The following is a 13,499-nucleotide window of genomic DNA, read 5'->3' as shown; positions in this document are numbered from 1 at the left end:
CATGCACTGTTATTGGTAAGGAAAAATTATGATTGTTGTGCCTGAAATCTAAAACAATGCACCTCTCTAGCATTCACTATAATTTTGCACCTCCTGGTTCAGTTAGCTTACAAACTAATGGTTTATTTCTCTGTATCTGCTTAGCAAGCCCATGTTAGGCAAAACTGCAGAAAATGTCTCTGAATTAGACAGTCGCTTTTTTATTTCCTATCAGTCTCTAGTCTTCTGATCTGATCTCAGAGCTAGAAGAATGGAAAACAGATTTCTAGTACAAATAACCAACAGCCTACTTCTCTTGCTGAATTATGAAGTAGTGAATGATGTCACCTTGATTTTTCCCTAGAAGCATAGGAGTTAACCGCAGCTAAACGGTTACTGAGCTCTAAACCTGCCACATAGGCAACTCATACAAGAACAATTAATGTTCTTGTAATGTTCTTGCTAATAGCATTTGTCCTGCAGATGCAAAAGTATAGACTGCTGTACTATACATAAGTATAATACTGCTGTACTAAGGAGGACATAAGCTGAACATAAGTTCTAGAGATGTTTCTCATGGTCTAAAAAGAACTTGAAAGCTGAAATTTTCACTGAGGAAGTAGTCTCCCCAACATGAAAGAAGCCTTCTGAGTTGTAACAGAGATACCTAAGTCACATACCCATTGACATAATCAGTCCCAAGGAAGATGTGACCATGCCCGCCACAGCTCATTGTAAACAGCATTAGAAATGCCTCCCAGGCTGTCTCTAAGGGAAGGAGGAAAGTGCTGGAAAATAATCTCTATTTAGAGCTGAAGCTGAAGGAATACTTAAGATAAAAAAAATAATAATAATAAAAATAGACACCAGGTCTACAATGGAGACCGAAAATGTCAGATCTGCTAAAAAAAAAAAATGCCATAATTCCAAACCACATACCTGCTCTTAAGAAATGTTAGCTAAGGAATCTTTTTTTTTTTTTTTTTTTTTTTTTTAAGAAACCTAATTTCCTTTATTTGTCCAAAGAGAAGCACTCTGACCACATATAAAACAATATGTCCTGAGGTAAACTGGAAAAGATGCAAGTTTTAATATATGATCAATACCATGATTCATAGGATGCAATAATAATTTGCTAAAATTTTGCTTCTATAGACAGAAAATAGTAACAGAGATGAGAAAAATAACAAGGGAATGAAAAGAAGGAATTTCATTGCTGTGCTGGTGGTAATGTACTATGTGCTGACTACTTTCATCAATCCTTTCAGTGCTACTGAAAGAAGTGTTCAGAGGAGGTGAATCTATGACAACAGGAAATTTTGGCTGCACAAACTTTTAACAATTTTTTTCTTATCATGTGTAGAGAAAACAGCTGAGTAGGTGACTTTTAGGGCATCATCCTAAGAAACAGGACAAGAAGCGAAAATATGAAGGTGCACTAAAGCTTGGGTGAAAGTGATCATGAAGTACAAAAAACTCAGAGATTAAGATGGGAGATATTTCAAGAAATCAGATGTCAATACACTCAAAGTATTAGTAGGTAACACACGACAGGAATTAACTCACACTGAAAGGAAAATTTACAGGACTTAAAATTTAAATTACCCATATAAAAAAATATGAAGGCTCCATCTCCCTAATTTGCCAATGAGCTGGGCAAAATAATGGCAAATCAGTAATGCGAAAACAGTTGATACTGAAGAAGCACATCCACCCCATACTCACTTCTGAGGTTTTATCTTGGACAAGCTATAGAAAAGTCAAACCTAAATGAATACTGAAGAAGATTACAGGGGTAGGTGATGAAATGTCCACCAAGTGGTTCTTCCTCAGACATGGCCTCTGAGCTCCAATTTCCCTTTTTCTTTCTTGGAGGCTGGGGAGTGGGTCAGGGAAAAGAAGGGAGGATGGCAAAAGATGTCACAGTGAAAACATCAGAACTTCTGAAATGAGGATCTCCTGAAGGACTGTTTAGCTGGAAAATTTTGACTGGCTCCGATCCTGACAAGATTACAACAAGTCACCAACTCCAGTAAAGCGTCTGCATTAACAAAAAAAGTGACAGACACAAAACAGAGTCACTACCAGAAGAACACTGACAGCTACGGGCACCAGAACTGGTTAACACAGGCTGTCTATTGGCATTTTTATGTCATCCATAAATCATTGTGTTGGCTGTTGGTGGCAAGGCTGGTGGGAGGAGCACAGTGGGAGGAGGTCAGATCTGCCCTGAGCAGGTCAAGGCTCATTACAGCCAGCAATGTGACACCCTTACAGTGCTGCTCAGCCCCTCAGCTGTGCACACAGAGTGTAGCCCTCTAAGAGGAGAAGATCAAGAAGGAACTGCAGTCTGCCAAGAGCCTGCACTGCAACAGGAAGTTTGAGAAGGAGCATCAGAAGGAAACTATTACGGAACTGACTATAAATCCAGACTCTTACCCCTTGTGCTGTCTGATGGGGAGAGGAGTTGGGCACGAAGCAGTGAAGATGAGCTTGTGAAAATGGGAGGGGTGTGTTCTGACAGTGGTACATGTTTTTGCCTTTGTAATTCAGTATCAAAATTTTAATTGGTAATAAATCAGTTTTCTCAAGAACTGGTAAACAATTTCCCAGTTCTCTCTCATGTTGACCAACAAGCTTTTCATTCCTGTTTTCTGACTCCCCATCCAGCTGACATGGCAGATTGTGAGAGTAACTTGGTAGGCTAAAGTTAACTCACCACAGCCACTTCGTACTCGTGGCTTAACTTGACAGGCAGCTTAATATCAAACAAAGCTTTTTGCTCACGCCCCTCCTCTTATGGGATAAAGAGAATTGGAAAAAAAAAAAATAGAGGTAGAAATTGCAGCTTGAGATAGAAACTATTTACTAATAGTAAATAAGACAGAAAAGGAAGACAGAAATAACAATAATTATGTATATATATATATATATATGGAATCGTATATTATAATCACAGAATCACTTTTGTTGGATAAGACCTTAAAGGTCATCAATACCAACTATCCACTTAAAAATCCATTGCTAACTCATGCTCCTACATGCCACATTCTCATGTCTCTTAAATTTCTCCAGGGTTGGCAAAGCCATCAGCTCCCTGTGCAGCCTGTTCCAATGCCTAATCACCCTTTTCATGAAGAATTCTTTCTGATATGCAATCTAAACCTCTATTGGTGCAGCTTGTAAAAACTGAGCACTGTATTCAAGGTAAAGTCTCACCAGTGCTGAGGGAGACAGAGGGAAAATCCATTCCCTGGTCAATTCCTGCTTCTGATACAAGCCAGGATACCAGTGCCCTTGGACATATAGGCGCATTGCTAGCTCATGTACAGCCAGTTGTTGACCAGAACCCCAAGGTCCTTTTCTGCCAGGAAACTCGTCAGCCATTCTTCCTATAATGCTGCATGGGGTTATCATGATGTAAATAAAGCACTCAGCACATAGCCTTGTTGAATGCCATAATAATCAGATAATTGACCCACTGATCTAGCCAATTCAGATCCACCTGCAAACAAATGAACACCCCCTATTATCATCTCCCATAATAGATAATAGATAATTTAGATAAGTGAAAGCCCAATTTTGGAGACATTTGCTTAATGTAGGAATAGTTACATCATATAGTATCTATCATGATGGACTAGGTGCTCTCACTGCAACTAAGCCACCTCTTTGGGCATATTCTCACTTGCTATTCATTCAACTGAACTATGCAATGACACTAGTGGCAAACAGCAGCAATGCAGGAAAACACTCACAAAAATTTTCCATTGTTTCTTGATCCAATGAGGATACGCTGCTCTGACTCCTCCCGAGTGATCCTCCCATGGAACCAAGGCATCTTCTCATGGGCTGTAGTGGCAATCAGTTTCTCCAGTTGAGGTTTTTGGCTAATGATAGCTTGTTCAAGAGCATGACCCTGGAGTGATAAAATAATGGGACATTCTAACTGTCTTCTGCAGTAGAAAATATACAGATAAAACCTCTGTATTGTATTGCTTTTGGGACACCTAAAACATGCACATATTTCTTTTATGTGATGAAAAATAGTAGTTGCTACATCGACATTAAAAGATTTTTCCTTTATTCTGAGAAAGAAATGAGTAACTTAATACACCAGTATCTCAACTGAAAAGATAGTCTGACATAGCTAGACATATTTAACGACCCTGAGATGTCGAACTGTATCTCTGAGTGTTGTCCAAACACTACTCAAAATTTGGCAGCTTGGTGCCATGACCTCTGTTCTCAGGGGCCTGCTCCAGTGCCCTATCACCTCTGGTGAAGAGCCTTTTTTCAGTACCCAACCAGACCCTCCCCTGATGCAGCTCCCTTGGTGGGTCCTGCTGCTGTTATCATAGAGCAGAGATTAGCGCTTGCCCCTATACTCCCTTAGTGAGGAAGCTTTAGGTTGCCTGAAGCCCACTTTATGGCAAATTCACCTGGATTTACCTGCAGATTCCATGTTTGTTTGACATACTCTCTGATGAGGTTCTCTTTTAAATCTTCAAAAGGCCCTGTTTTGGGCTCAACGCCTGGTGGTCGATTGAAAGATCTTCTCAGTAGACAGATAAGGCCATCTGCTTCCTCTGAATGATAGTTAATGAGCTCAGCAGGACTTGCATGTGATTTGCCTCCTGCAATAGCATATGTCCCACTCAACTCCCTCTCAATTGTGTAATGATGAACCTTCCTTCCATAGGCCAAGGATAAGGCAAAGCCCCCTAGGTAATTCCGGCTTTGGCGAAGCAGGTATAGTCCATCACTCATTCCTCCTTGCATCAGATATTCCTCAGCTTCCTCGCGTGTAATATTTCCAAAGAAGTATGGCAGATGGTTAGCAGGGCTAGCCATGTTGGAAGCCATGATTATTTTTTTTCTTTCCAAGTAGTCAGTTAATGTTTAATGCCTGAAAAGAAAAAAGGAAACATGAGTATCACTAAAAATAATTAATGTGATAGTGTCACCTTGAACAGCTTTCATTTCTAATTGCTTATATTATAGTAATACAAAGGAACACTGACAATGAAAATACAGAAAAGAATGAAGTTCAGTATCTCTGAAGAGTAGTGAAGACGATAGCTTAAATTCTTTTATTCTTAATTTAACAGTTAAAGAAATCTCTTCCAATTATGTAATTCTGAAAAACATGCACAGTGTCTCTACAGATCTCTACCTACAGGGGTACTGTTCTTGTCTCCTGTGTTCCCTTGAGTTACCTCAATATTTGACTCTGTCATCAGGGAAATTTATTTTTATTAAACCCTAAGACACATTAACACTGCCTGGACAGCTAGGGGGTACTGTCCTATAGAAAAAGACTACTGTTTCTCTGTCTTTACAAGATCACTGCATATCTGATATTCTTTTTCCAGTGTACGTACACTAAGAAAAATGTGTGTATATAAAGTACAACAACGGAGAACATTCATGTAGAAAATAGATACCAGTTTTATTCATATTACTGTTACTCTGTCTTTCCATCTTCATTATTTTGAATAAGGGCTGAATAAAGGCTGACAAAAGAATGAGAAGCTCAGCTGCTGTTTCAGTTGCTGTGCAGGATCTAGCTGCAGAAGCAGTACAGCCTTCACAATTAAAATAAATGGCAGGATTTTAGGGAAATGAAGCAGAAGTCCATGGAATCAGCATTAAAAAAAATGCAAGTATACGTCAAGATCACTCAGCTTGCAGCTGGCTGAAGTGCACAACCAAGTCATGTGAAAGCGGGGGAGAGAACTTTATGGAAAACCTTGTAAGAAGGGAGGGTCCCTGGTGCAACACTGCAACTGAGGAGTTGGCATCCTAAAAAAGAACCCTTTGTCACAGGATGCTTCAGGCTGCCATCTTCCCTGGCAGCCTTGCTGCAAGCATGGCTGTGGCCTGCTCAGTTCATAGATGGATCATTAGCAAACTGTGGCCAATCTAGAATTTCTTGCACATGGGGCAAGACACAGGTGAGAAATACCTTTACTACTCTGAGTACACAAGATAATTGCAGTGAGGGGAGCACACAAGTCAACTGAACAAGAATCCCACAGTATAGAAAACAATGCAGAGAAGTATAGACAGTGCAATCAAGACTGAGCCATATGTTTTGCAGATCTTCCGATTTTCTCTCCTTCCTGAAGAAGGGAGACATACCAGCTACAGAACTACTACAGTCCTACAAAACAGATGTGTATACAGCTTATTTATTAACTCTTGTGGTTTGCATCCAAAAATTACTAACTTAAGATCACTTTCTACATTCAATTTAACATTTTCAGCATTTTTGTTGATAAAATTTCCCTCTGTTTTGCCTTTTAAATCTCTACATTTTAGGCAGTCATGTTCTCAGTCTAAATTATCTATCAATACATCTCTTTGTTTATTTATTGCAAAAGAAACCTGTAAGGTAAGAGAGGGGAGAGAACAGCAGTCACCACAAACAGCCATTCTACAATACCATCTAAAGCAGCAATTACATTTGCACCAACAGAAGATTAAGAGGACTCCCATTCAATTAAATGCATTATTTCAGTAACTCATTGCAGGGCCAGAGGTTTGTAATCACTGACACGTGTCCCAATGGGATGTTCTTACTGGTATCTCCAGGACCCATACAGGAGCCAGTACTATCCAACATCTACATTAATGAGAGGGACAATGAGGCTACAAGTTCACACATAATACTAAACCACAAGCTGTAGCAGATAAAACAGAGGATGCCATTCGCGGTGATACTGAAAAGGGTGGAGAGCTGAGCTGAGAGGAGTTTGGTTTATCTGAACAGCTGAAAGGAATTTGACTTATCTGAACAGGGAAAAATTCAAGGACTTGCACCTGGGGAGGAATAGTACCAAACACAAATATACACTGAGAACTGTCAGCCTGGAAAGCAGAGGAAAATAACCTTAAACTTGTGGTGGACAACAAAATAAGCATGACCCAGCAAAGTGACTCTAGAACTCCTGAAGAAAAATACCACCAGCCGCTTGAGGAGGGAGCTGTTTTCTCTTCTCAGCACTGTTAAGCACCCTGCGGAAGTACTGTGTGAAGTTCTGGGCTCCTCAATAGAAGGTAGCGATGGACATAATGTTGAAAGTCCATTGGAATACCTCTAAAATGAGGAAAAGGATGGAGCATCTTCCCATAGGTAGGATGCAGAGAGAGCTTGGGTTGTTCAGCTGAGAGAAGGCTTAGGGCAGATCTCATCAAGGTGTAAAGATATCTGAAGAGAGAATGTAAAGACAATGGAGCTAAGCTACTTCTTCTATCCACTGAGATGAGGCAAAAACACAGAATGTTTCTTCCTACCATTAGGAAACATCCATGCTGTAAGACTGGCTAGGAACTGAAACAGATTTGCGAGACAGGCCTTGTGCATGGCAGCTCTTCCTCTAGAAAATGGGTGCCCAGCAGATCGGCTTGCCTGAGATGAATAAAGAAGTACTGTCTTGGGCACTCCAAAAGTAGTGTCCCCTATGTATTTCCATGGAAACGACATGTACAAAGAGCACAATAACACTATTTGATAGAGCAAATTCTCAGCTAAAAACACTGTTTTCCCAAACAGTCACCACCATTAGCAAAACATTTTCAGCAGCAGTGAACAAAAGCCTACATGTGGTGATTGCAAAAATATGCACCAGAGGAGGTGAACCTGTGCCACTGCTGCCACTGTTGAAACAAACCACCCACCACATCTCTACACTCACATTCACTGTTTGGTTTCTATAAACATTCAGCAAGCAGCAATGGATGTAAAGGAGTGCTATTATTTCTACATGGAGGAATTCAGCGGCACACTTATCCCTGGTGCACACTTGAGTGTCAATACCATTTACTCCGACATCACCTTTCCTGCCATACGTTGCATGGGAATGGAGGAGGTTAATGCCCCATACATGTCAGTGTGCAGTTTTGACAGTGTCTTCATTAATGTGCTTAACAACACAATAAAATAGAAGGCATTACTTTTGGAACAACTCTTGTATGCTAATGAATACAAGCAACAGAACTTACTCCTTACGTATTTTTTTTGGTTAAAAAAAAGAGAGAGCAACAGAACCATAAAGCTAGTTTGACCTCATTTTTGTGAAACTAATGCATGAGCCTGGTTTGATGGCAGTGGCTGCCATTCTTTGTGAGCTCTTGAGGTGTGTGTCAGAGACCTGTGAAGAAATTTTATCCTCCCTGCACTTCACCCTTGAAAACTTGAAAAATGTGAAAGCTGTTCACATACGTGTATACCACCCGGAAGCAGTGACGTGACTGAGCGACTGTGAAGCAAGGGATATTTCCTTCAGGTAACACAGGGCTTATAAAGATCTCGTAGAGAGACACAATCAGATTTTTGAGCTGAATGTCTGATTGCAACTCTACACATTCTGTTTGAAAATGTGTAGATAATGTATGACTGAAATATGATGCTGTCTGGAAATGGAGCTGCAAATAAAAAAAAAAATTGATGATTATTTTGGCAAAACCTGTTTTCAAATTCCTTTATCAAAATACAAAGCACAGCTGCATATTTTTTGCTGTCCACAGGACTGTGGTTACCCAGTGTATCAAAATGCATACAATAATGCTAATGCTTTGCTACTCAATTTATTCCACTCTGTCATCTCAAGCGATCTCCCTCTGACTTTCCCGGGAGTGAGTCCTCCTATCCTGGCAGCCCTTGCAGGGGGTGAACCAGGGCCCTCCAGGGGCTGAGGAGGTTCCCAGTGCAGAGCACTCAACAGGCCTGAAGATGACATGGTTGCCAAGAAGATAACAGTGTCCGAACAGGCGAGCTTTCCACTTTTTGAGTGCTTGCCTTCCTGGCTGGGCAACGTCTATCAGCTGGCCCTGAGACCACTGAGATTTCACAAGAAATTGAATGTGATGCCCATGACCTCAGAGCCTGTTTGCAGTCACAGGTGCTGTCCCAGGCATTTTGTCCAGGGCTTCTATGGCCATACACACAAGTTGTGCAGGTTTAAGCAGGCCCATGAGCTTGTGCTCTGTGGAGTGCAGCATTTCTGGGCGCTGAGCTGAAGCAACAACTTCCACTGCTCCTGTCTCTGATGTCTGGCTGCCCAGGTGCTGCGGGCCCTACACAACGGGGTACAGGGAGACCTCTCCCTTCCCAGTGCTGACAAGAAAAGCCTGGGCAGGAATGCAGTTAAAAAAAGCCTGTCTGGGGAGCCAAAAGCTATTTCTGAATATTTCAGGATAAACCAAGCTGAGTTAACTTTAATACATGAAGATCCTCATTTAAAGCATCTGTAGAAAAGCAAAACGTAAAACCTTTTTACATACCATGGCGGCTAGTACTGCTTCTAGATAGGGCTTTAAAATGAACTTAGAAAGTCAGTGAGAACACATAAAACAAAAATACCAGTCTACTTGCAAGAACTGTAAAAATAACTGGAATGCAGGACCAATGGCCTGACTGTTTTCAGGTTCAGTCTTAGTGACATTAAGGATGTCAGCACAGCAAATTTCCAGATGGAATACAGTATTTTTATGGAAGACTGCTACAGAGAGAGACTGCTACAGCAGAACAGTTATGAAAAAGAAAGCAAAGTAAAACCAAGACATGTCAAGATGTCACTAAACTTTCTCTAGAAATGACTCCAAGATCTTTTTTCAAGATCTGCTACTATCAGTTGTTTTTCATAAACTCACCAAAAGAAGCAGATCTACCAGAACATTTTATCAATAACAGTATTTAAAGAAAACAAGAAGGTTAAAAAAAAAAAAAAAAAAAGAAAAAAAATTAAAGAACTGCAGTCCTGGTCACAGAGCTGTTGATATTGTGGATTTGTTTTACCAATGTAACAGAACAAGATTGGTTTCTTCCAGAAAGATGAGGTTTTCAGCGTGTTTTATCTGCATAATCCCTGACTTAGTTTAGATTTCTTGGGATTTTTTTTTAGCAGCAACTGATAAACAAGATATCCCTCTGAAGAAAAACATCATTTCCAGAAGGAAGTCATTATTAAAAAGAAGACAGAACAAAAGAAATGTCTCCTCTCCCCTCCCCTCCTTTATCCTCTCTTCCTTCTTCCTCTCTCTTTCTTTTTGAGGGGGAGAAGGAGGGATGATCTGATACTAGCTTACACAGCTTGACTATTAACATTAAAGATTGGTTTCTTAAACAAAATAATTTTCTAACTTGGACCTAGATCAAAGGAAAGGCTTTCCAAAAATAGCTTCCACCAGCACTGAGGCTAGAAAGGGAAACTATGTAGAAAATTGCACCTGCTACCAATTATCATGTAGGCGAACAAGAAATCCAGTCTCCTCAGAGGCAGGAATCCCTTTTAGTTAGTGAACAATCACTTGAAAGAACTGCCACCTTGCTTCTCACAATAAAGATTGAGACATGGTATGCAGCACCTGAACTAGTGAAATACTCTTCAAGACATGTTTATCGCTCTGAGCAGAGAAAATGCACTTGGGCCAACAGTATCACAGTATCACAGTATCACCCGGGTTGGAAGGGACCTCAAGGATCATGTAGTTCCAACCCCCCTGCCTAGCAGGGCCACCAAACATACACATTTAGACCAGGTTGCCCAGGACCCCGTCCAACCTGGCCTTGAACACGTCCAAGGACGGGGCATCCACAACCTCCCTGGGCAGCCCGTTCCAGGGCCTAACCACTCTCCTTGTAAAGAACTTCCCCCTAACGTCCAACCTAAATCTTCCCTCCTTCAACTTGGATCCATTTCCCCTAGTCCTGCTATTGTCAGCCCTTTTGAAGAGTTTACTCCCCTCCTGGGTGTAGGTCCCCTTCAGGTATTGATAGGCTGCAATGAGGTCGCCCCGCAGCCTTCTCTTCTCCAGGCTGAACAAGCCCAACTCCCTCAGCCTGTCCTCATAGGGGAGGTGCTCCAGCCCCCTGATCATCTTAGTTGCCCTCCTCTGGACCCTTTCCAAAATCTCCATGTCTTTCTTGTACTGAGGGCTCCACACCTGGACACAGTACTCCAGATGGGGCCTCACAAGAGCCGAGTAGAGAGGGACAATCACCTCCCTGTCCCTGCTGACCACCCCTCTCCTGATGGAGCCCAGGATCCCATTTGCCTTTCGAGCTGCCAGAGCGCACTGCTGGCTCATGTTAAGTCTCTCGTCCATCAGGACCCCCAGGTCCTTCTCTGCCGAGCTGCTCTCAAGGACCACTCCTCCCAGCCTGTACAGGTGCCTGGGGTTCTTCCGGCCCAAATGCACAACCTTGCACTTTGCCGTGTTGAACCTCATTAGGTTCACCCGAGCCCAGCTTTCCAGCCTGTCGAGGTCCCTCTGAATGGCATCCCTTCCTTCCACCGTATCGACCGCACCACTCAGCTTGGTGTCGTCAGCAAACTTGCTGAGGGTGCACTCAATTCCCTCATCGATGTCATTGATAAAGATGTTAAAGAGCACCGGTCCCAAGACAGACCCTTGGGGGACACCACTTGTTACCGGCCTCCACCTGGACATAGAGCCATTGACCACCACCCTCTGTCTGCGGCCTTTCAACCAATTGCTTATCCATCGGGTCGTCCACCCATCAAATCCACTTCCCTCCAATTTGGAGATGAGGATGTGGTGGGGGACCATGTCAAAGGCCTTGCTCAGGTCCAGGTAAATGACATCGGTCGCCTTCCCTTCGTCCACCAATGCCGTCACTCCATCATAGAAGGCCACAAGATTAGTTAGGCATGACCTTCCTTTGGTGAAGCCGTGCTGGCTGTCTCGGATCACATGCTCATTCTTTATGTGATCGAGCATGTTGTCCAGGAGGATCTGTTCCATGATCTTCCCAGGCACAGAGGTGAGACTCACCGGCCTGTAGTTCCCCGGGTCCTCCCTGCTCCCCTTCTTGTATATGGGAGTGACGTGACCCTTCCTCCAGTCGTCCGGGACCTCACCTGACAGCCACGTCTTCTCAAATATGATGGAGAGCGGCTCGGCAACCACCTCAGCCAGCTCCTTCAGGACCCTGGGATGCACGCCATCCGGCCCCATAGACTTGTATTCATTCAGTCTAAGGAGGCACTGTCGGACTTGCTCTGCCCTTACAGTGGGGAGGGATTTACCTCCTTGGTCCCCACATACCTGTGGGGTATGTGACATACAAGTACCTGCAGTACTTCCCTCGTTTTCCCAAGCTGGGAAAATTAACACATTTGTACTCAGGCTTCTTCATTTGTGATGTGCACTGTCAATGGTTACACTGCCAACCAGTGGTTGAGTTGTGTTCAGAGTTCAGAGTGGTGTTTACTACAACAGGCTACCAAAACACTGCATCCTTTGCAGAAGGAAGGCTTCAGTGGATTTGAGCGCACTCTTCCCCTTCTTCTGCGCACAGGAGACCCTGTTGCACCAGCTCAACCTTTGTTATGCTCACTGGATGGAGACAGTTCAGCTAACTCGAAGCAGCAGGTGGTTTCTTTGCGAAACCTGAAGACAAAATATTCGCCCACTGTCACCTGCCTCGCTGTTCGCTTTGGTTCTGGGGCTGTCCTGATGTGCACACGACAAGAATTGGTCATAACAGTGTTCTTCCTCTTTACGTGCATTGGTTTAAATAAAACATAATACTCAGAAGTTTGCACAATGATTCCCCAATTCAAAAGGGAATTAATTGGATAAAAGGGAATTGAAATCCAATTTCCAAATATAATCCTTATTTAAACATATACTTGGCTTTACCAACTTCTGAACAAAATATCATGAAAATCACATGTATTGTTTGAAAAGCAGATGTAAACTCTAACACTCTATGTCAGAGATTGGTTGCACTAATGTTGCTTTATTTACTTATATTCTTAATGTTTCAGATATTGGAGACCTTCACCTTGCAAAAGCCGTTTTTGCTTTTACACACAGTGAACTGGTTGTCTTGATTCAATTTACCAAATTTGGGCTGTTTCCTGGAGATGGAACTTACCCATGAACACGTTTCAAACACTTAATATGTTGCTTTTCTAAGTTCTTTCCAAACAAAATATCAGAAAGTGTTTTTCAGTTAGTATTTTCCTGTACCAGATTTTTTGAAGAGCTTGAAAACAAGTCTTTTACAGCAAATTTCCAGCCCCAAATAAAGAAACTAACTTTTCATTCAGCCCTACCAAACATCAAGAAAAAATTTCTAAAAAAAAAAAAAAAAAAAAGACACTATTTTAAGCTAAGGTTAACTCCTCTGAAATTTGTAGAGCCAATTCTGAAAACTGAACTACTATTTTTAAAAGCAGTACATCACACTCAGTGATCAGCAGCAGCACCCATTTTATCACTCTACCTCCGGCATCTCACAGTCTTAATGTTGCACTCAGATACCCCAGCTTTAACTAAAAGAAAATGCACTGGCTTTTCTGTGTTCTACAGGCTGCGGGCTTAAAAAAATATGTATATATTTTTATTTTCCCACTAGTTCATTATCTTGTCCAAAGAAAGGGAAAGAAATAAGAAAAAGACTGTCTAGGGGGGTGGGTGTAGCGCAATTGTGGCTGATGTATTCAGTGACGAGCCCTGGATCTTTCACTCATTTTAATGAGTCT

General features: G+C 42.0%; 1 protein-coding gene across 2 annotated transcripts in view; it reads right to left on the bottom strand.

Moving 5' to 3' along the window:
* Nucleotides 1-4,845, bottom strand: part of SYK (spleen associated tyrosine kinase) — a gene marked incomplete at both ends in the record, with an annotated part of 33,168 nt that extends 28,323 nt beyond the window's left edge. For both annotated transcript variants that reach the window (XM_079548737.1, XM_079548738.1), the window contains 2 exons: nt 3,738-3,898; nt 4,432-4,845. In XM_079548737.1, coding sequence (XP_079404863.1) covers nt 3,738-3,898; nt 4,432-4,845 — 575 coding nt within the window. The remainder of the gene's footprint in view (nt 1-3,737; nt 3,899-4,431) is intronic.
* Nucleotides 4,846-13,499: the final 8,654 nt, after the last annotated feature.

Source organism: Tetrao urogallus, assembly GCF_951394365.1.
Source record: "Tetrao urogallus genome assembly, chromosome: Z".
NCBI classification, from domain to species: Eukaryota; Metazoa; Chordata; class Aves; order Galliformes; family Phasianidae; genus Tetrao; species Tetrao urogallus.
The sequence above is the reverse complement of the archived record's forward strand: the minus strand, read 5'-3'. Positions and strand labels throughout refer to the sequence as shown.